General features: G+C 38.2%; 2 protein-coding genes across 2 annotated transcripts; both read left to right on the top strand.

Moving 5' to 3' along the window:
* The first annotated feature begins 424 nt into the window (after positions 1-424).
* LOC118241545 (complement factor B-like) lies at positions 425-9,546 on the top strand. The gene is made up of 18 exons (XM_035527119.1): positions 425-481; positions 1,043-1,268; positions 1,369-1,554; positions 1,670-1,843; positions 2,182-2,268; positions 3,122-3,255; positions 3,555-3,702; positions 3,818-3,949; positions 4,425-4,520; positions 4,820-4,957; positions 5,205-5,311; positions 5,505-5,634; positions 5,752-5,899; positions 6,054-6,133; positions 6,343-6,449; positions 8,662-8,794; positions 8,984-9,033; positions 9,230-9,546. Exons 1-18 carry the CDS (start codon positions 425-427, stop codon positions 9,392-9,394), a joined length of 2,298 nt encoding a protein of 765 aa, XP_035383012.1. The 3' UTR covers positions 9,395-9,546.
* Positions 9,547-13,952: 4,406 nt separating this feature from the next.
* On the top strand, positions 13,953-23,131 carry LOC118241546 (complement factor B-like). Its single transcript, XM_035527120.1, has 19 exons — positions 13,953-14,009; positions 14,167-14,193; positions 14,571-14,796; positions 14,897-15,082; positions 15,198-15,371; positions 15,710-15,796; positions 16,650-16,783; positions 17,083-17,230; positions 17,346-17,477; positions 18,017-18,112; positions 18,391-18,528; positions 18,792-18,898; positions 19,092-19,221; positions 19,339-19,486; positions 19,641-19,720; positions 19,928-20,034; positions 22,247-22,379; positions 22,569-22,618; positions 22,815-23,131. Exons 1-19 carry the CDS (start codon positions 13,953-13,955, stop codon positions 22,977-22,979), a joined length of 2,325 nt encoding a protein of 774 aa, XP_035383013.1. The 3' UTR covers positions 22,980-23,131.
* Positions 23,132-24,503: the final 1,372 nt, after the last annotated feature.

The following is a 24,503-nucleotide window of genomic DNA, read 5'->3' on the forward strand; positions in this document are numbered from 1 at the left end:
CAGCAAAGCATTTCTTGGAGGACACAATGTCTCCCAAGGCATGGAGGACTTTATATCTCACAAGCCCTGGGCATGGCAACACTGCATCCATGGAGCATAATGGATACCCTCCTTCTCCATGGAATTCATTTGAGGTCACCTGGATGCATGCAGGCGCAGAGACGGCAGCCTGTTTCCTTGACTGGACCGCTCTTGGACTTCCTTTGTTGATCCCCTTACATGAACAGGGTGTTAAGACCTTTGCGTCAAGGAGACTCTCTTCACTGACTGAGCGACCGCCACCATGAAAAACACCCTGGGCAGGGCTCCAGACATACTGGCCTGTTCACATAGCAATCATGCATGAATCAGTTATCCCCTAGAAAGCAGGGCTCAGGGTTCCACTAGGAAAACATTTCCGGGGGGGAACCCCTTCTCTAGAGCCATGGGGGTTCTGGATACCAAGCTCGAGGTCCTCCAGGACAGGCTACTGAAGACTTGGGTAGATGTCTTCTTTGGGTGGAACTCATGTCATGAATTCCTTGCTGTCTCAGACAAGGAAGTTAGATCAGGATAGTAGTAGTTTCAGTGTCCCCGGTGAGCATCAGGGAACCATCCATCCTTCCCGGGTGTATTCCTGGACTTCCATGCCTGCACAGGGAGTTCTGGGGCAGAATAAGCCCCCAGTGAGCCTCAGGGAACACCACAGCTGAGACCACCATTTTCTGAAACTGCTAAATTCTGCGAGACATTTTTGCTTTCTGAACCTAAGTTATCCACCTCTGATTTTAGACCAGGCTTACATTTGTCTGTTTAGGGCAGACTAGCAAATCCAATCACCCCAGAATATATTAACTACCATGTGTAGAAACTCTCAGGGCAGACATTAAGGTCACAGAGATCTGAGCAGAAAATACAATCAGTGAAATGGCCTCACTTACTATTGGACCTCAGTTATTATTACAGATGTAATTTCCCCTTCAAAACAATTCCAAGCCTCGTTCCTCTTGTATCATCTTGCTTGCTTCACCAGTTCTTTCACAGTTTCTGCAAACTGTTTTAGATCCCACTTGCCTACTTCTTTGCAGGTGTTTCATCTTTACCTCAGTGCTCTGAAAGTAACCTGACCATCAGTGGAGGCGATTTCACCCTCTCCAAGATGTATATTGATGGAAGTATACTGAGATACCACTGCCCAGAAGGTTATTATCCACATCCTGTGAAATTACGGCAGTGTTACAGAGGGCGTTGGGATCCTGCACCTACCAGAAAACAGCCAGAGTGCAAACGTAAGCAGCACATCATTCTTTAACACTTCTCCTAGTCTCTCATAAATGACACATTGTCCTTCATTCTAGATATTTGTCTCACTATATTTTCATTCTTTAGGGGTGACTTGCCCTAATCCAAATGTTCTGAACAATGGAATCGTGGACCCCTACAAGAGGATTTACTACATGAATGACACAACAACTTTTAGGTGTCACTCTGATTACACCTTCCGTGGCTCCTCCACCCGTGTGTGCCAGGCTAATGGGAAGTGGAGTGGTGGCACACCCGTTTGTAGTCGTAACTGTACGTAAAGAGCTTTTCCACTGGTTCTGCTGCTTTTCATACCAAGCTAACATGTGTACAATCATTAAGCCGCAGCTAGGAAGGCGTCTCATGTTGAAATGTACCCAACCCACAGCTGACCACTGCCCTGATCCCGGCATTCCGCCTGGTGCCAGCAGAACAGGCCACATCTTCAACATCGATGATGCAGTTACCTACCGTTGCCATAACAACCTGAAATTGCTGGGTTCCAAAGTTCGTGTGTGTCAGGATGATGGACAGTGGTCAGGGCAAGAGCCAGAGTGCTACGGTGAAGAGTCTGGTCTACACATATCATACTGCTGCACATCACACTGAATAGCTTTCAAATGTAACGTGTTATCTACGAATAATATAAATTATGGTTTGTACAACCTTTACCAATATTGGAAACAGGCATTTAGTCAGGCTGCCCCATAAAATAACTTTTGTAATAATTATTACATGCACATGTAATAATTATTATTTACACATGTAACAATAATTATGCCCTGAGATAAGGCAACAACCTGTGGCCTTAGTGCCACTAAAATTGGAGTTGCAATATTCTATATGCTATGAACTATAATGAGTGTACTGATGTCACCTTTACTGTGTTCTTCATTTTAGCTGATTTCACGTATGACACTCCAGAGGAAGTAGCAGAGGCTTTTAGCAGTTCTCTACAGACTACTTTAACAATGAATGAGGAAACAGGTGTGTAGACTCCACAGCTCACATTTTGTAATGACTTTCATACCTTAAAACCTGAAAAACAGCACACCTCTTTTATTTGTAATGCATTATTTCATCTTCCCATTTCAGAAGTCTACTTTTAAGATTTATTTTAAGTGAATAATGATTATTTAAAGGCCCAAGACTTAAACCTTCATTTTCTTTTCTAATTATGTTAATCTTGCTCTTCTTTACACACCATGTGCATATATAAAATGTATCCTATGAATACAAAATCCAGTAAATGACTGATTTATTTAGACAGAATTTCTGTCCTTTCTACTGCAATTAAGTAGAAATAATGTTGTGTAATGCTTGCATAAACTTTACTCAAGGCTATACTACACTACCATTTAACTACAGAAAACTCAGGGGGCGTCAATAGGTTATTTTGCAGTGAAGTCTAAGACATTCTTCTCCATCAACAGATCTAGCCCTTTGTGTCTACAGTAAGTTTAAAGTTTGCTTATGAGAAGATTAATACATTCATTGTTGGTTGATTCCCAGCATCCCTGCGTAAATCATTACATTCAGCTCTGCTTGCGTTGTGTAGCAGGCTGTGAGTTTCTGGCAGCAGATTGTCAATCAAATGTCCTCACTGGAATATTAGGACCACGTCCAGAGTGTTTTCAGATAGGATTGATGAGCCAACTTAGTTGGGTTTTGAACAGGATTTTATCATATTTTCCTTATGTTTTTTACTTCAGAATTTGCTGAAGGTGTAATATAACACTCTACATACACAGATTATTGTTTTTAAAATATGTTCTTTATCTTTAATGCACACATAAAATTCACACCACATTAACAGTACACCTGTTCTTACATGTTTCAGATAAAGAAGGGAAGAGAATCAAACTGGAGCAGGGGGGAAAACTTAACATCTACATTGCCCTGGATGCATCTGACAGCATAGAGGAAGAAGATTTTAATAAAGCAAAGAATATCATTAAGCAACTTATAATAAAAGTAAGTTAATAAGAATGTTGGAATTCTTGGTTTTCAATTTACGACTCTTAATTCCAACACTTGTGACTGTTTTTATTTGTTGTTTTTTTCTGTACTAATATCTATTAATTTCTCATTCAGATTTATTCTAGATGTATGTTATTCAGTTACATGGCAAATACTTATAGAATGTCTGGAGTCCATATGAACTGTAAAGTCCAGTTATTCTCTCATTTACTCTCATTATCTGTTCCAGATTAGGATGGTCTCACATCAATTTAATCTTTACTGGATTTAAACTTAACCTTTTTTATCAACAGATTCGCTACTATCAGGTTTCCCCAAACTATGAGATCATTATTTTTGCCACAGATGTGACAAGAATAGTTAGTATCACTGATTACAAGCAGCGTGATGATAAAAAGCTGGATACAATTCTTCAGGATCTGGATAATTACAAATTTGATGGTAAGCCTTTGGTAATCATGAGGTTCATCTCTTATTTTGGAACATTTGGTCCTAAAAATTCTGGTGTGATTTTTAAATTACGTACTGTCTCTTTTCATTACAATTGTTTTGGCAGCAAAAGGAAACAATGCAGGAACCAACATTGCTAAAGCCTATGGAGCAATTTTGGACAGCATCAGTTTTGAAAAGGCCGGAAATAAAGAAGGCTTAAATGATACACATTATGTCATAATCATGTTCACTGATGGTAATGACTTTTTTATTCAGTAGTATTTATCATAATATTTAATGTTACTGTAATGCTGCAGGTTGATTGAGTCACATACTGATAAGCCAAATAGCATCTTTATTAGTAGAGGGACAATCCAAAATCATAGTCAAAAATCAGACCAGGATCAACCATGCAACCAAACCAGGCAACCAAATCAAAAACGGAAAATCCAAAAACAAAATCAGGTAATAGCAAAACTGATCAATGCACAGGGAGCATGTTAACACAAGAGAACTGCTCTGTATGCTCAAGGGAGCAGAGGCAATACTTTGCAGTGATGCAGCTAACACATAGGACTTAAATAGTGCTAGAGAACATGTTTCACATCTGTATTCCAGGGATGATGCTCTCCCCTGGAGATTCTGGGCAATGTAGCGAGGAACCGTAATGGTAACTTTGTTGGCTAGTTACTGTCAATGTAAACTTATAGTTCTTGTTTCACTGTCTGCAGGTGTTTCAAATATGGGAGGGAAACCCAAAGAGAAGGTTGATGAAATCAAACAAATTGTGTACAATGGACAAGTTAAGAAACGGGATGAATATCTTGGTGAGAAAACCCTGCATTATATAATATACAGTTTGGATTCCTCTTTCTGTACTAGCAATGAATTTTTATTACTAGTGCTCCTAATTCTGTCAATAAATTCTCCTATCCATTAGATAGAATTTGTGCATTGTGCATTATTCTTTATATGTAAGCCATACCGTGCTTTTAGAGACAACCAAAATACTATTTAAATGTGAAAAAGATAAATTAGAATATCTGATCTTAAAACACATAAATACATAAAAACTTTAAAAAGTGCACTTTGATGGTCCACTGACACAGATATTGTCACATTTCAGATCTGTATGTGTTTGGTGTGGGTGATGATGTGCAAAGAGAAGACATTGATGACTGGGTAACAAAAAAACGGGATGAGAAGCATTTCTTTTTACTCCAGGATATGGAAAATGTGGAAGAAACCTTTGATCAAATGATTGGTACTTCTGTACTTCTCTCTGTTGTAGAGCTCATACAACTTTTGCATCACCATTAGTTGGCTGCATCATTATTACACTGCTTTAGTTGTAGTGAATTTTACTGTGCATTAAATAGAGAGATAGAGAGTGAAAGAGAGAGAGAAAGAAAAAGAGAAAGAGTGAAAGAGTGTGTGTGTGTGTGTGTATGTGTGTGTGTGTGTGTGTGTGTGTGTGCATGTATCACACTATTTATTTTTTTCTTATATAGATGAGAGCACTAGTGTGAGCCTGTGTGGACTCTACAAAGACTATCACGATGGTACTCAATCAACCATGCGCCGTGGATACCCCTGGCTGATAAAAATTGATGTGACAGTGAGTATATCAAATAAATAGTCATTTGAACTATGTAATAATTGTTGCTGTATTGAGTTTATAAGTAAAATTAAAATATATATTCAGATACGATAAAGAAACTACTTTGCCTCTGTATTTTTCTTGATGTCTGTCTGATTTTGTCAGCTATGAAGAAAAGTTCAAGAATTTTTCCTTTTCTTGTTCTCCACAGCATGAGGATGGTACAGTAGCCAACTGCTTAGGATCACTGGTCACTCCTACATTTATTCTAACTGCAGCCCATTGCTTTAGGTTTGGTGATATACCTGAAAATATTAAAGTTGGGGCACCCAATGTTAGAGGTACCATATGCAGTTGAAAAAAAACAGTCCTTTAAAGAAGTTTGAACAAAATAAAAATCCACAAGGATCATAAAATGTCATAAATGCTCTTTTTAATCCTTTTTTATTTGTGATCAGGCACCGCATTACCAAAAGTGAAGGAATACATACCTCACCCCAAATTCCAAATCAGAGATAAAGTGAAGGAGGGAATTTCAGAGTTCTATGAGTATGATGTTGCTCTCATTGAACTAGAGAAGAGTGTAATAATTGGTACTGATCTCAGGTAAGCAATCTGAGTGAATCCAACATCTTAATTTCAGTTTTCATAACATCCCATAACAGCATGACAATTATATATAACAATGACAATTACATGTGTGAATATACCTAGCCCGAGGTATATGCTAACTTTGTATTCTCGGTTACTTGTATACTAGAACCATATGCATCCCCTGCACCAAGGAGACGAGTGGGGCTCTAAGATTGTCTTCCAGTGGTGTGACTTGCAAACATCATAGTGAGTCAAAGACATCACTGAAAAACACATTTAGTGTTGATGTAGATATTAATGAGACAGACAGAAACTATAAAAACCCCAAAGAATTATGAAAAAAATCTGTAGGGGTGTAAGATTATTACATAGCCACCTAGCAGTTATGTCACATTAAACTTAAACGGAGGTTTAATTACAACTATGAAAATTGTTTTCTCTTTTTGTTCTTACAGAGGAAGAGCTGATGAATAATGATCTTGTAAGTGCTAATTTCATGTCATCTAAGAAAAAGGATGATGTTGTTCCAAAAAGAAATGTCCAAATCAAACAAGGACATAAGGTAAAGACATCTTACAGTCTATTGTTTCTATGATTCAATTTATTATTTTAACTTCATGCAAGTGCCCAGCATGCCTTAATTATTGAAAAACTGTAGACAAGTGAAAACTCTCAGGGACGTTTGGCAGGAGTTGTGGTTTATGTCTGTTTTACAAGACCAGCATCCAAGACGGGAGTGCAAATGTCAAGGAAGAACAGGTCCAGTTCAGACATTGTCTAGCTTGTTCTGTTGTCAATATCATTCCACTGCATTCTTCTTGGAAAATTCCCACAATTCACTTTTCCTGCTGGATTTTCTGAAATTTTCAAGTGGACATTGAAAATGCAACTTTGGATTTATTTTATTGATGATTTTGTTGGTCTGCCAGGTGGCGGTCCTAGAACAGGCATTGTTGGTCACTGATTAGCTCAGTCCAATTGTTGAAACACACATTTGAGGCGGTCTAACTGACCAGATTTCAATAATGTTAGCTGGCAAGCATTGAGCAATCTTACAGAAATCTGGTGATATGAATGTTCTGGGTTTTTCACAAACTTGCCCACCTTTCCATTTTGGGATACAGAGAAGCAGGTTAGTTAAAATAGGGTGTTTATACTTGCTTAAATTATTATTGTTATAGATATGGGTGTAATTTTGCTTTGAAAGGTGCTGGGGATAAGAATGCTTACTGGTTGTTGCATTCAATTCTGCTGCCCCTCAAATTTGTGTTCCATTTAAGAAATCAGTACATGTGCATTCGTCAAAAAGAAATCTGGGAGTCAAAGGAAAAGGTTCACGAAATGTTTTATGGCTGTGTCTGTAAAGCCTAACTGTGATGAACAATACAAGGACCATCAGCACTATGTCTTAAAGTATATTTGTAGTATGATTGTTTTCTGTTTTGATAAAAATAATTTGTTTCCTTTCACAAAATGTCAGTTATGCACTGTTTAGCTTATTATCTCAGTGGTTTCCTATGGCAGACGTTAATGCTGTGTTTAGTAGGATTGCCAGTGTACCAGGCGTTGTTAGGTTCAACACGACTATTTCAGGTGAGCCCTGCTAGTGTTGTCCCTTATCACATCAGCTAAGGAACAAGGGATCATCAGTCTAAGAGGGCAGGCATGAATCATGGTTGAGAACTGCAGTGACAAGGCAGTTGTAGTTTATAGATTGCTTGGTTCACACCAGAGAACTGCAGTCTACAAAACCAGCCAGTAGGGGATTGCTGGAGTGAGTTCAGAATGACTTGATGGGCATCAGTTACAGGCGTGGACATGGTGGATCAGTGCACGATCTGGGCAATGCTGTTCATGGATGATGTCATCCAACCTGATGCATGGTGCAGAAGGCAAAGGCAGTTTGGCTGGTGAATACGATCCCTGTTTAAGCTGGAGCAGGCACTCGCCTCTGTACTTGCCATCAGAGGGATGGCAGAAGGTGGCTTTAAACTGTGAGGTGGTTAAAGCTACCTTCTACTTAGACAGAGTGGACTACACAAATAAGATGTTCATTTCGAAGGGAAGTTCAAACTGTGCAGGGACTGGTGTACAACAGCTTATCAGTACAAATGATGACTCAAGTTTACTCATCAGTCTCATCAAAATCATTGTGGCCTTGCTTATATTCTGAGAGAAGTCATATTAAGAGACGTTCAGTCTGCTTTAGCGCAGGTGCTAGTAACACCAAGGTCAGGATTACCAGAGAGCACACATACTGATAAATATGTCACTGTGGATACGAGCATCTGCTAAATTCCTTTAGTGCAAAAGTATCAAATATGCACATGAGAACTCACATTATTGCAGAAACTCAAGGTATCTGTGCAATGTGTGACACTTTGTATGATGTACAGCCACTTGAACACACAAATGTAAGCTGTAGAAAAAAAACCCTACCTTTATTAAACATAAACCCTCTAGGCTAGACTTTTTAAAGGAACCTATATTTAACTTAACAGCTCTAGTACATTTAACATTAGAATATAAGCCTGTACATGCTTCTTTCTCCCAAGCCTCAGTTATTAACATAAACCCATTAAAAAGCTTTCGTTAAAGGTGTAGGACCTAAAAACATTATGGTTATAGAGAAACATCAGCTAGAATCTTTATACCAGTCTTATCTGTGAATAGCTAAGCAGTGTGTCAAATGTACCCCTAATCAGTCCTTTGTATGCCACTACACAAAGTTAAAAACATCTGCTAATCTCATACTGTTTCCACCTTTTCCTTAGAGGGCCTCATGTATTGAAGATGCCAAAAAAGAATTAAATATCACAGATGAAAAAGCAGCGAAGATTATTACAGAAAACTTCCTGTGCACTGGTGGGGCTGAACTAAATCAAGTAGATGATATTTCATGCAAAGGTAATTTACCTTAAGTTGTTTGCTAATACACATGTCTGGCAGAGCTTCCCAGAATTAGACCAACTGCACTATAATCTTGGAATATAATATCAAATGGAAGATCTGTGTTGATATGATTACATAGTCTATTTGAAGATATCAGTTACATTGTAATTTTGTTTCACTCTAATGTCTGTTACTTCCAAACAGGTGATTCTGGTGGTGCTACATTTATAGAGCAAAAGTATCGTGTGATTCAGGTCAGTGTTTAAATCACCTCCTGCCCTCAAACTTTTATTTTTTGATGTAGTATTGCATTTAAATGTCTGTGAGCAGATGCCTTAAATAAGATGCCCCAAATAGTTGAACTATAAAATGTTTATGATTGATCTGAAATTTGCAGTCTAAGACCATGTCCTAGGAGAACTGTTAGTGTAACTGTTTGTTTTTTAATAGGTTGGAATCATCAGCTGGGGATTGAAGGATGTATGTAAAGACAAAACACAGTCTATCGAAACAGCCAGAGACTTCCACACAAACCTCTTCAGTCCAGAAGTGCAGGCTTTCCTTAAGAAATACCTGGGTGATGGAAAAAGAGGTGCTCCTCTAACATTTTTGTAAATCTAGAGACACGGAGGTCTGCATACAGTTTCTGGAAGTGTGTTATTTGTCCTCTTTTCTTAATAATACTTAATACTTAATAATAACACTGGTTTTTCATTACTGCAAGTCTGGAGCATTTATGGACAATGAGCCACAATAAATCATTTTGTATGTTGATTAAGATAATGTCCTGCATTTATTTACATAAGACCATTGCCTAATAATTACTGGAGCTCTAAGAACTAGAGCCTATCCTCAATCCAATTCCTTATTAAATGATTCCTCATTGATTAGATGCTACAAGGCAATTTGAAAGAGCACATAAGAAGGATTATAGTGAATACCAACCTCACATCCGTTAGCAGAGATATCGTTTCTGTACTGGGTATGAAGCAACTCAGAGACCAGATGGGACTAATCTGGGATCTGAGTATTTTTCAGTCTCCTAACCACACACAAAATGGTTCTCGATCTGAGTGAACGTTCACTTTATCTGGGTCGAATAGTGATTCAGCTCAGCTGCCATCGACCTCAGTGAAAACAAGAGGAAGGGCCCCACCAGCTGCCCTTCACATGGGAAAAAAATGATTGGAGTACCCTTCTAGTGGCCCTATAAGATACCTTAAACTTGTACTTCCCTATGGGTGCCTTTCTAGTGAAAAAGGGTGCCATTATGAAGTGCCAGAAAGTGTGGAAAGCAGCTGATCTGCTGCTACTATTAATTAAGAGGGATATTTTAGTTGACCACAATGATGTCATTGACGTATATAAACATATGGCCAAAAGAAGAATTCTGCCACCACCCACCATCTCCCTTACTGATTATAATCTAAACCATAGCTTTCTCACTGATGTCATAACATCTGTGTGTTTGTGTGTGTGGGTATGTTTGCAAAACAATTGCTAATAGTTCCCTCTGTGTTTTACTTCAGAGGTATTTGTGAAATTAAAATTTTAAAGGTTTATTGTGTTTTATTGTAGAAGCATATTATACTTATAACATGGGTCACCTAATAAACTTTATCAAGGATGAAGACTCTCATCTTACATGATGCATTTTGCCCTTTTTATCCCCCCCCCGCCCTTCAGCAGTCTGCCACTGGTGATTGGTTTTCTCTTTTTCAAGGGGACAGAACCTCTCCAAGGGCTGGACAGTAATTATTCGACAATTGCTTGCTTATCAGTCTGTAAACAAATGTCTGGCCAGGAGGAGTGTGGTCAGTGATATATAGTAAGTATTAGGACACAATTTCAAACCTGTAACGTTCCGAGCACAACCAGAGACGGAATCGAATGATGATGGTGAATGCAGTTTACTAGAGAACGGGGAAAGTCCATAAACATAAGCCAGATATACTTATGAGGGTCAACATCCAGAAAGCAGTCAACGAGGCAACCAAAACAGACAGGGAACAGGCAGAGAGGGTATTTCAATGACATAATCATAAATCCAAACAACCAGGGCCCACACAAAGACAGACTACGGCTCAAAAACATAACACATGCTGACGAAACAAACATGGGGTTTAAATACAGAGACTAATGAGGACTAATGAAGAGAATAATAGGCATAGATACAAACAAGGACACGGAACCAAAAGATGCCAAAACATGGATGCACGAGGAAACAAATCAGGAAGAAAACACAGGTAGAGTTGCCGTGAGAACCGCGATGCCAGGAAGGGGGCATCGTGACAAAATCCCCCTCTTGCATAATAATGGTCACATCTTTACTGATCTTGTCCAACATGAATAAATTGGATCTCACTTTCAAGTACTTGCTCATGAGCTCTAATCATATGTTGGGTGTACATCACATAAACAAAGGCCTTGTCAGCATATGCATCACTAAAAGTTAACCAAAAACATTATAACAAAAGTTATTTATAAAACCAGTTGAATTAAATCCCTGGGGAAGGTTATGATCCATAAAATACCAAGGGTGATAAAAAAACGTAATTAATTATTATTTTTTTCATATTTAAATTACATCACAATATAATCAAATATCAAAGTTTCACCTCTGCCGCATAAATATATCATTATTTGTAAATCTGCTTTCATGGTTACACTTTGCACCTTGAAATGACTGGCAGAAGAACAGGGCGATAATCACTGTGCAATGCATCTGATGTAGTTGGTGGTCAATGGTCCTTTCTATTTGACTTCTTGTTAAACAGTGACAAAAAGGTCTGTGCTCTATGTCTGCTCCTGCAATATAAAACCCTTCTTTAACCCTTCTGGATGCTTATTTTTCATACCATTTGCACTAAGCCTGTAAAGACAACATGGAGTTTGTGACTTGGCTGAATGTATTCATTTTTATGACTATAACTGGTAAGTCCTGTTGATTTTGTCCTGTTTTTCTTAAGTTTTGATTTAAGTCCTGTTGATTTTCATAAGTCTTTTCTTCACTGAACACTAAAAACACTGCTTTGGAAAAGCATCTTTAAAACTTATTTTCTAATTAAAGAATATTGATTGACTTTGCATTAGAGAAAGTCATCATGCCTGTATATTTAATGATGTGAGAAATTACATTGATACACACAGTGAAATCCTGAGTATTGAATTAATACTTGAGGTATTAAACACATACAGGATTTGTTTAAGTTCAGCTGGACACATGAATATTCCAAGAACTGATTAATCACTGGATGCTTTGCTGAATAATGAATCAATGAGTCAATATGGAAGTTATAACCCAAAGCAAACAGAAGGTATTAGAAAACATTTAGTCAAAATTGCATTTGACAGATTGAATACTTAAGAAATTTTACTTTCATGAGAAATTGTGTTTCAGCCTGTGAAAATAGTGAAATTAGGCAAGTGATTATTACCTCAATAAGGGTGAGTATACTTGCACTTGTAAAAGGGGTACAATTATTATCATCTTCGTCAAGAAATTTTGGCACTACAGAGGGAGCGAGAGGCGAGCGAAAGTTCAAAAATCTTTATTCTCCACGACAAATACAAAGTAAGCGGGTTGCAAGGCAGCAGTGTGCAAAATAAACAAAGGAAAGAAGAATGTAATAAAAAGGCTTGCACGGGATCCAGTACTGAAGACAGTTCGGTGAAAACTCGCAGGCAACGTGCAGCGGCGGCGGCAGGAACCCGTGGGCTTATACAAGCAAACGAAAGAGGGAGAAGTGAGGAACAGGTAATGCAGAGCTATAGTGACGCAGACGCAAAAGCTAAGAGTGAGATTTATTTACGGCCAATCCAAAAGTCTGGGTCAGTAGCTCAGTCCAAAGTCATGGAACACACAACTAACTCTCTCAACATAAAAACAAAACAAGGCTAAAGGAACGGTGCATACAGAGACTACAGACAAACAAGAGCAAGGAAATAAACCAGAAACAAGTGAAACGAAGGGCAGAATTAACAGAACGAAAATGAGAGCACATGGAGAAAACCAGAAAGCAAACCACAACAGAAGACGGGACAGGGTAGCTAGGTTGACACCAACTGTGACAACTAAAAATGATTCTTAAGTACCAAGAATAAAACTATGGATGAATAAATATAATTCTTTATTCAATATCATTACATTTATTATATCCAACTGCTTCATATTATTCTTCATAATATTTTGTTCCATGTATTATTATTACCTTTGATCCATTATCTCTCAGCTCCCTAATTCTGCCCCTCTCCCATGTTGTTTTTTGGGACACTTGTTGTTTTGCCTCATCCTGAAATATAACAAGGGCAGATTCTGAAGATAAGTGGAATTAGGAAACTGAGAGATAAATTTACCAATAATAAAATAAAATAAAAATAAATGTACTTTTAAATAAAGTAAAATTATTTTAATCATATTTACTGTTGTGGGCATAGAAAAAAGGAGAAAGCAAATTCAAGCAAAAAAACAAAACCTGAACATAAACTAATAGGAACAAAAGAAAAGCAACATAACAAAAATGACAAACAGACACCAAACACAAAAGGTGGATTATAAAAATCAGAACATAATGACAAAACCCACAGGTGGTGTGGACAATGAGGTGAGACGTCGGGCGTAGAACAAACCTAAAGAAACAAAAGCCATGTCCAACGCCACCGGTGCTTGACAGAAGCTACTTTCAGGGGGGCAACGTCACAGTACCTCCTACCAAACGCACACCTCCCAGCGCCTGTGCACTCTGGTGGTAGCAAAGCATTTCTTGGAGGACACAATGTCTCCCAAGGCATGGAGGACTTTATATCTCACAAGCCCTGGGCATGGCAACACTGCATCCATGGAGCATAATGGATACCCTCCTTCTCCATGGAATTCATTTGAGGTCACCTGGATGCATGCAGGCGCAGAGACGGCAGCCTGTTTCCTTGACTGGACCGCTCTTGGACTTCCTTTGTTGATCCCCTTACATGAACAGGGTGTTAAGACCTTTGCGTCAAGGAGACTCTCTTCACTGACTGAGCGACCGCCACCATGAAAAACACCCTGGGCAGGGCTCCAGACATACTGGCCTGTTCACATAGCAATCATGCATGAATCAGTTATCCCCTAGAAAGCAGGGCTCAGGGTTCCACTAGGAAAACATTTCCGGGGGGGAACCCCTTCTCTAGAGCCATGGGGGTTCTGGATACCAAGCTCGAGGTCCTCCAGGACAGGCTACTGAAGACTTGGGTAGATGTCTTCTTTGGGTGGAACTCATGTCATGAATTCCTTGCTGTCTCAGACAAGGAAGTTAGATCAGGATAGTAGTAGTTTCAGTGTCCCCGGTGAGCATCAGGGAACCATCCATCCTTCCCGGGTGTACTCCTTGACTTCCATGCCCTCACAGGGAGTTCTGGGGCAGAATAAGCCCCCAGTGAGCCTCAGGGAACACCACAGCTGAGACCACCATTTTCTGAAACTGCTAAATTCTGGGAGACATTTTTGCTTTCTGAACCTAAGTTATCCACCTCTGATGTTAGACCAGGCTTACATTTGTCTGTTTAGGGCAGACTAGCAAATCCAATCACCCCAGAATATATTAACTACCATGTGTAGAAACTCTCAGGGCAGACATTAAGGTCACAGAGATCTGAGCAGAAAATAAAATCAGTGAAATGGCCTCACTTACTATTGGACCTCAGTTATTATTACAGATGTAATTTCCCCTTCAAAACAATTCCAAGCTTCGTTCCTCTTGTATCATCTTGCTTGCTTCACCAGTTCTTTCACAGTTTCTCCAAACTGTTTTAGATCCTACTTGCCTACTTCTTTGCAGGTGTTTCATCTTTACCTCAGTGCTCTGAAAGTAACCTGACCATCAGTGGAGGCGATTTCACCCTCTCCAAGATGTATATTGATGGAAGTATACTGAGATACCACTGCCCAGAGGGTTATTATCCACATCCTGTGAAATTACGGCAGTGTTACAGAGGGCGTTGGGATCCTGCACCTACCAGAAAACAGCCAGAGTGCAAACGTAAGCAGCACATCATTCTTTAACACTTCTCCTAGTCTCTCATAAATGACACATTGTCCTTCATTCTAGATATTTGTCTCACTATATTTTCATTCTTTAGGGGTGACTTGCCCTAATCCAAATGTTCTGAACAATGGAATCGTGGACCCCTACAAGAGGATTTACTACATAAATGACACAATAACTTTTAGGTGTCACTCTGATTACACCTTCCGTGGCTCCTCCACCCGTGTGTGCCAGGCTAATGGGAAGTGGAGTGGTGGCACACCCGTTTGTAGTCGTAACTGTACGTAAAGAGCTTTTCCACTGGTTCTGCTGCTTTTCATACCAAGCTAACATGTGTACAATCATTAAGCCGCAGCTAGGAAGGCGTCTCATGTTGAAATGTACCCAACCCACAGCTGACCACTGCCCTGATCCCGGCATTCCGCCTGGCGCCAGAAGAACAGGCCACATCTTCAACATCGATGATGCAGTTACCTACCGTTGCCATAACAACCTGAAATTGCTGGGTTCCAAAGTTCGTGTGTGTCAGGATGATGGACAGTGGTCAGGGCAAGAGCCAGAGTGCTACGGTGAAGAGTCTGGTCTACACATATCATACTGCTGCACATTACACTGAATAGCTTTCAAATGTAACGTGTTATCTACGAATAATATAAATTATGGTTTGTACAACCTTTACCAATATTGGAAACAGGCTTTTAGTCAGGCTGCCCCATAAAATAACTTTTGTAATAATTATTACGTGCACATGTAATAATTATTATTTACACATGTAACAATAATTATGCCCTGAGATAAGGCAACAACCTGTGGCCTTAGTGCCACTAAAATTGGAGTTGCAATATTCTATATGCTATGAACTATAATGAGTGTACTGATGTCACCTTTACTGTGTTCTTCATTTTAGCTGATTTCACGTATGACACTCCAGAGGAAGTAGCAGAGGCTTTTAGCAGTTCTCTACAGACTACTTTAACAATGAATGAGGAAACAGGTGTGTAGACTCCACAGCTCACATTTTGTAATGACTTTCATACCTTAAAACCTGAAAAACAGCACACCTCTTTTATTTGTAATGCATTATTTCATCTTCCCATTTCAGAAGTCTACTTTTAAGATTTATTTTAAGTGAATAATGATTATTTAAAGGCCCAAGACTTAAACCTTCATTTTCTTTTCTAATTATGTTAATCTTGCTCTTCTTTACACACCATGTGCATATATAAAATGTATCCTATGAATACAAAATCCAGTAAATGACTGATTTATTTAGACAGAATTTCTGTCCTTTCTACTGCAATTAAGTAGAAATAATGTTGTGTAATGCTTGCATAAACTTTACTCAAGGCTATACTACACTACCATTTAACTACAGAAAACTCAGGGGGCATCAATAGGTTATTTTGCAGCGAAGTCTAAGACATTCTTCTCCATCAACAGATCTAGCCCTTTGTGTCTACAGTAAGTTTAAAGTTTGCTTATGAGAAGATTAATACATTCATTGTTGGATGATTCCCAGTATCCCTGCGTAAATCATTACATTCAGCTCTGCTTGCGTTGTGTAGCAGGCTGTGAGTTTCTGGCAGCAGATTGTCAATCAAATGTCCTCACTGGAATATTAGGACCACGTCCAGAGTGTTTTCAGATAGGATTGATGAGCCAACTTAGTTGGGTTTTGAACAGGATTTTATCATATTTTCCTTATGTTTTTTACTTCAGAATTTGCTGAAGGTGTAATATAACACTCTACATACACAGATTATTGTTTTTAAAATATGTTCTTTATCTTTAATGCACACATAAAATTCACACCACATTAACAGTACACCTGTTCTTACATGTTTCAGATAAAGAAGGGAAGAGAATCAAACTGGAGCAGGGGGGAAAACTTAACATCTACATTGCCCTGGATGCATCTGACAGCATAGAGGAAGAAGATTTTAATAAAGCAAAGAATATCATTAAGCAACTTATAATAAAAGTAAGTTAATAAGAATGTTGGAATTCTTGGTTTTCAATTTACGACTCTTAATTCCAACACTTGTGACTGTTTTTATTTGTTGTTTTTTTCTGTACTAATATCTATTAATTTCTCATTCAGATTTATTCTAGATGTATGTTATTCAGTTACATGGCAAATACTTATAGAATGTCTGGAGTCCATATGAACTGTAAAGTCCAGTTATTCTCTCATTTACTCTCATTAACTGTTCCAGATTAGGATGGTCTCACATCAATTTAATCTTTACTGGATTTAAATTTAACCTTTTTTATCAACAGATTCGCTACTATCAGGTTTCCCCAAACTATGAGATCATTATTTTTGCCACAAAAGTTGAAACAATAATTAGTATTGCAAATTACAAGCAGCGTGATGATAAAAAGCTGGATACAATTCTTCAGGATCTGGATAATTACAAATTTGATGGTAAGCCTTTGGTAATCATGAGGTTCATTTCTTATTTTGGAACATTTGGTCCTAAAAATTCTGGTGTGATTTTTAAATTACGTACTGTCTCTTTTCATTACAATTGTTTTGGCAGCAAAAGGAAACAATGCAGGAAGCAACATTGCAAATGCCTTTGGAACAATTTTGGGAAGCATGCATTTTGAAAAGGCCAAAGATCAGGAGGCCTTTAATGAGACACATCATGTTATAATCATGTTCTCTGATGGTAATTACTTTTTTCAACAATATTTATCATTATATATAATGTTACTGTAATGCTGCAAGATGAGCCAGAAGTGTGCGGATAAGCCAAACAGTGTCTTTATTAGTAAAGGGACAATTCAAAATCATAGTCAAAAATCAGGCCAGGATCAAAACTGACAAGATAAAATATTCAGAGCAAAGGTATAGCTGAAGAGAAGCCAACACAGTCCAAAAACATAACCAGGAGAGCAGTCCAGAGGGCAACCAAATCAAAAATGGAAAATCCAAAACAACATCAGGTAATAGTAAAACTGATGCACAGGGAGCATGTTAACAGAAGAGAGCCACTCTGTATGCTCAAGGGAGCAGAGGCAATACTTCACAGTGATGCAGCTAACACGTAGGACTTAAATAGTGCTAGAAAACGTGTTTTGCATCTGTATTCCAGGGATGATGCTCTCCCCTGGGGATTCTGGGCAATGCAGTGAGGAACCATAATGGTAGCTTTGTTGGCTAGTTACTGTCAAGGTAAACTTATCGTTCTTGTTTCACTGTCTGCAGGTGTTTACAACGAAGGAGGGAACCCCAGTAAGAATGTTAAAGAAATCAAACAAATTGTGTACAATGGACAAGTTGAGAAACGGGATGAATATCTTGGTGAGGAAACCCTGCATTATATGATATACAGTTTGGATTCCTCTTTCTGTACTAGTGCTCCTAATTCTGTTAATAAATTCTTCCATTCATTAGATAGAATTTGTCCATTGTGGATTATTCTTCATAAGTGAGCTATAATTTGCTTTCGAGACAACCAAAATGCTATTTAAATGTGAATAAGACAAATTAGAATATCTGATCTTAAAACACATAAATACATAAAAACTTGAAAAAGTGCACTTTGATGGTCCACTGACACAGATATTGTCACATTTCAGATCTGTATGTGTTTGGTGTGGGTGATGATGTGCAAAGAGAAGACATTGATGACTGGGTAACAAAAAAACGGGATGAGAAGCATTTCTTTTTACTCCAGGATATGGAAAATGTGGAAGAAACCTTTGATCAAATGATTGGTACTTCTGTACTTCTCTCTGTTGTAGAGCTCACACAACTTTTGCATCACCATTAGTTGGCGGCATCATTATTACACTGCTTTAGTTGTAGTGGATTTTACTGTGCATTAAATAGAGAGATAGAGAGTGAAAGAGAGAGAGAAAGAGAAAGAGAGAGAGCGAAAGAGTGTGTGTGTGTGTGTGTGTGTGTGTGTGTGTGTGTGTGTGTGTGTGTGTGTGTGTGTGTGTGCATGTATCACACTATTTATTTGTTTCTTATATAGATGAGAGCACTAGTGTGAGCCTGTGTGGACTCTACAAAGACTATCACGATGGTACTCAATCAACCATGCGCCGTGGATACCCCTGGCTGATAAAAATTGATGTGACAGTGAGTATATCAAATAAATAGTCATTTGAACTATGTAATAATTGTTGCTGTATTGAGTTTATAACTAAAATTAAAATATATATTCAGATACGATAAAGAAACTACTTTGCCTCTGTATTTTTCTTGATGTCTGTCTGATTTTGTCAGCTATGAAGAAAAGTTCAAGAATTTTTCCTTTTCTTGTTCTCCACAGCATGAGGATGGTACAGTAGCCAACTGCTTAGGATCACTGGTCACTCCTACATTTATTCTAACTGCAGCCCATTGCTTTAGGTTTGGTGATATACCTGAAAATATTAAAGTTGGGGCACCCAATGTTAGAGGTACCATATGCAGTTGAAAAAAAACAGTCCTTTAAAGAAGTTTGAACAAAATAAAAATCCACAAGCATCATAAAATGTCATAAATGCTCTTTTTAATCCTTTTTTATTTGTGATCAGGCACCGCATTACCAAAAGTGAAGGAATACATACCTCACCCCAAATTCCAAATCAGAGATAAAGTGAAGGAGGGAATTTCAGAGTTCTATGAGTATGATGTTGCTCTCATTGAACTAGAGAAGAGTGTAATAATTGGTACTGATCTCAGGTAAGCAATCTGAGTGAATCCAACATCTTAATTTCAGTTTTCATAACATCCCATAACAGCATGACAATTATATATAACAATGACAATTACATGTGTGAATATACCTAGCCTGAGGTATATCCTAACTTTGTATTCTCGGTTACTTGTATACTAGAACCATATGCATCCCCTGCACCAAGGAGACGAGTGGGGCTCTAAGATTGTCTTCCAGTGGTGTGACTTGCAAACATCATAGTGAGTCAAAGACATCACTGAAAAACACATTTAGTGTTGATGTAGATATTAATGAGACAGACAGAAACTATAAAAACCCCAAAGAATTATGAAAAAAATCTGTAGGGGTCTAAGATTATTACATAGCCACCTAGCAGTTATGTCACATTAAACTTAAACTGAGGTTTAATTACAACTATGAAAATTGTTTTCTCTTTTTGTTCTTAGAGGAAGTGCTGATGAATAATGATCTTGTAAAAGCTAATTTCATGTCATCTAAGAAAAAGGATGATGTTGTTCCAAAAAGAAATGTCCAAATCAAACAAGGACATAAGGTAAAGACATCTTACAGTCTATTGTTTCTATGATTCAATTTATTATTTTAACTTCATGCAAGTGCCCAGCATGCCTTAATTATTGAAAAACTGTAGACAAGTGAAAACTCTCAGGGACGTTTGGCAGGAGTTGTGGTTTATGTCTGTTTTACAAGACCAGCATCCAAGACGGGAGTGCAAATGTCAAGGAAGAACAGGTCCAGTTCAGACATTGTCTAGCTTGTTCTGTTGTCAATATCATTCCACTGCATTCTTCTTGGAAAATTCCCACAATTCACTTTTCCTGCTGGATTTTCTGAAATTTTCAAGTGGACATTGAAAATGCAACTTTGGATTTATTTTATTGATGATTTTGTTGGTCTGCCAGGTGGCGGTCCTAGAACAGGCATTGTTGGTCACTGATTAGCTCAGTCCAATTGTTGAAACACACATTTGAGGCGGTCTAACTGACCAGATTTCAATAATGTTAGCTGGCAAGCATTGAGCAATCTTACAGAAATCTGGTGATATGAATGTTCTGGGTTTTTCACAAACTTGCCCACCTTTCCATTTTGGGATACAGAGAAGCAGGTTAGTTAAAATAGGGTGTTTATACTTGCTTAAATTATTATTGTTATAGATATGGGTGTAATTTTGCTTTGAAAGGTGCTGGGGATAAGAATGCTTACTGGTTGTTGCATTCAATTCTGCTGCCCCTCAAATTTGTGTTCCATTTAAGAAATCAGTACATGTGCATTCGTCAAAAAGAAATCTGGGAGTCAAAGGAAAAGGTTCACGAAATGTTTTATGGCTGTGTCTGTAAAGCCTAACTGTGATGAACAATACAAGGACCATCAGCACTATGTCTTAAAGTATATTTGTAGTATGATTGTTTTCTGTTTTGATAAAAATAATTTGTTTCCTTTCACAAAATGTCAGTTATGCACTGTTTAGCTTATTATCTCAGTGGTTTCCTATGGCAGACGTTAATGCTGTGTTTAGTAGGATTGCCAGTGTACCAGGCGTTGTTAGGTTCAACACGACTATTTCAGGTGAGCCCTGCTAGTGTTGTCCCTTATCACATCAGCTAAGGAACAAGGGATCATCAGTCTAAGAGGGCAGGCATGAATCATGGTTGAGAACTGCAGTGACAAGGCAGTTGTAGTTTATAGATTGCTTGGTTCACACCAGAGAACTGCAGTCTACAAAACCAGCCAGTAGGGGATTGCTGGAGTGAGTTCAGAATGACTTGATGGGCATCAGTTACAGGCGTGGACATGGTGGATCAGTGCACGATCTGGGCAATGCTGTTCATGGATGATGTCATCCAACCTGATGCATGGTGCAGAAGGCAAAGGCAGTTTGGCTGGTGAATACGATCCCTGTTTAAGCTGGAGCAGGCACTCGCCTCTGTACTTGCCATCAGAGGGATGGCAGAAGGTGGCTTTAAACTGTGAGGTGGTTAAAGCTACCTTCTACTTAGACAGAGTGGACTACACAAATAAGATGTTCATTTCGAAGGGAAGTTCAAACTGTGCAGGGACTGGTGTACAACAGCTTATCAGTACAAATGATGACTCAAGTTTACTCATCAGTCTCATCAAAATCATTGTGGCCTTGCTTATATTCTGAGAGAAGTTATATTAAGAGACGTTCAGTCTGCTTTAGCGCAGGTGCTAGTAACACCAAGGTCAGGATTACCAGAGAGCACACATACTGATAAATATGTCACTGTGGATACGAGCATCTGCTAAATTCCTTTAGTGCAAAAGTATCAAATATGCACATGAGAACTCACATTATTGCAGAAACTCAAGGTATCTGTGCAATGTGTGACACTTTGTATGATGTACAGCCACTTGAACACACAAATGTAAGCTGTAGAAAAAAAACCCTACCTTTATTAAACATAAACCCTCTAGGCTAGACTTTTTAAAGGAACCTATATTTAACTTAACAGCTCTAGTACATTTAACATTAGAATATAAGCCTGTACATGCTTCTTTCTCCCAAGCCTCAGTTATTAACATAAACCCATTAAAAAGCTTTCGTTAAAGGTGTAGGACCTAAAAACATTATGGTTATAGAGAAACATCAGCTAGAATCTTTATACCAGTCTTATCTGTGAATAGCTAAGCAGTGTGTCAAATGTACCCCTAATCAGTCCTTTGTATGCCACTACACAAAGTTAAAAACATCTGCTAATCTCATACTGTTTCCACCTTTTCCTTAGAGGGCCTCATGTATTGAAGATGCCAAAAAAGAATTAAATATCACAGATGAAAAAGCAGCGAAGATTATTACAGAAAACTTCCTGTGCACTGGTGGGGCTGAACTAAATCAAGTAGATGATATTTCATGCAAAGGTAATTTACCTTAAGTTGTTTGCTAATACACATGTCTGGCAGAGCTTCCCAGAATTAGACCAACTGCACTATAATCTTGGAATATAATATCAAATGGAAGATCTGTGTTGATATGATTACATAGTCTATTTGAAGATATCAGTTACATTGTAATTTTGTTTCACTCTAATGTCTGTTACTTCCAAACAGGTGATTCTGGTGGTGCTACATTTATAGAGCAAAAGTATCGTGTGATTCAGGTCAGTGTTTAAATCACCTCCTGCCTTCAAACTTTTATTTTTTGATGTAGTATTGCATTTAAATGTCTGTGAGCAGATGCCTTAAATAAGATGCCTCAAATAGTTGAACTATAAAATGTTTATGATTGATCTGAAATTTGCAGTCTAAGACCATGTCCTAGGAGAACTGTTAGTGTAACTGTTTGTTTTTTAATAGGTTGGAATCATCAGCTGGGGATTGAAGGATGTATGTAAAGACAAAACACAGTCTATCGAAACAGCCAGAGACTTCCACACAAACCTCTTCAGTCCAGAAGTGCAGGCTTTCCTTAAGAAATACCTGGGTGATGGAAAAAGAGGTGCTCCTCTAACATTTTTGTAAATCTAGAGACACGGAGGTCTGCATACAGTTTCTGGAAGTGTGTTATTTGTCCTCTTTTCTTAATAATACTTAATACTTAATAATAACACTGGTTTTTCATTACTGCAAGTCTGGAGCATTTATGGACAATGAGCCACAATAAATCATTTTGTATGTTGATTAAGATAATGTCCTGCATTTATTTACATAAGACCATTGCCTAATAATTACTGGAGCTCTAAGAACTAGAGCCTATCCTCAATCCAATTCCTTATTAAATGATTCCTCATTGATTAGATGCTACAAGGCAATATGAAAGAGCACATAAGAAGGATTATAGTGAATACCAACCTCACATCCGTTAGCAGAGATATCGTTTCTGTACTGGGTATGAAGCAACTCAGAGACCAGATGGGACTAATCTGGGATCTGAGTATTTTTCAGTCTCCTAACCACACACAAAATGGTTCTCGATCTGAGTGAACGTTCACTTTATCTGGGTCGAATAGTGATTCAGCTCAGCTGCCATCGACCTCAGTGAAAACAAGAGGAAGGGCCCCACCAGCTGCCCTTCACATGGGAAAAAAATGATTGGAGTACCCTTCTAGTGGCCCTATAAGATACCTTAAACTTGTACTTCCCTATGGGTGCCTTTCTAGTGAAAAAGGGTGCCATTATGAAGTGCCAGAAAGTGTGGAAAGCAGCTGATCTGCTGCTACTATTAATTAAGAGGGATATTTCAGTTGTCAATGATGTCATTGACGTATATAAACATATGGCCAAAAGAAGAATTCTGCCACCACCCACCATCTCCCTTACTGATTATAATCTAAACCATAGCTTTCTCACTGATGTCATAACATCTGTGTGTTTGTGTGTGTGGGTATGTTTGCGAAACAAAGGTTAATAGTTCCCTCTGTGTTTTACTTTATTTTAGGAATTTGTGAAATTAATATTTTAAAGGGTTATTGTTTCCCTTGTGTTTTATTATAGAGGCATGATTATACTTTTAATCTGGGTTGCCTAATAACAACTAATAACCATCCTTATCAAGGATGAGTGTCTCATCTTACATGATGCATTTTGCACACTGATAGGGCCATGTGTCGTGCAGGAGGAGCTCTTATTTTTTCAACCCTTATGAACAGTATGTCACAACTTGCGTGATTTGGCCCAACATGAACAATTTGGATCTCACTATCAACTATCTGCTCATGAGCTCTAATCATATGTTGGCTGTATATCACATAAACATATAGACCTTGCCAGCATATGCATCACTAAAAGTTAACACATTATAACTAAATTTATTTAAAAAAAATCAAACAGTTGAATTCAATCACTGGGGAAGGTTATGATCCATAAAATACCAAGGGTGATAAAAAAACGTAATTAATTTTTTTTTTTTTCATATTTAAATTACATCACAATATAATCAAATATCAAAGTTTCACCTCTGCCGCATAAATATATCATTATTTGTAAATCTGCTTTCATGGTTACACTTTGCACCTTGAAATGACTGGCAGAAGAACAGGGCGATAA

This window comes from Electrophorus electricus, chromosome 6, assembly GCF_013358815.1.
Source record: "Electrophorus electricus isolate fEleEle1 chromosome 6, fEleEle1.pri, whole genome shotgun sequence".
NCBI classification, from domain to species: domain Eukaryota; kingdom Metazoa; phylum Chordata; class Actinopteri; order Gymnotiformes; family Gymnotidae; genus Electrophorus; species Electrophorus electricus.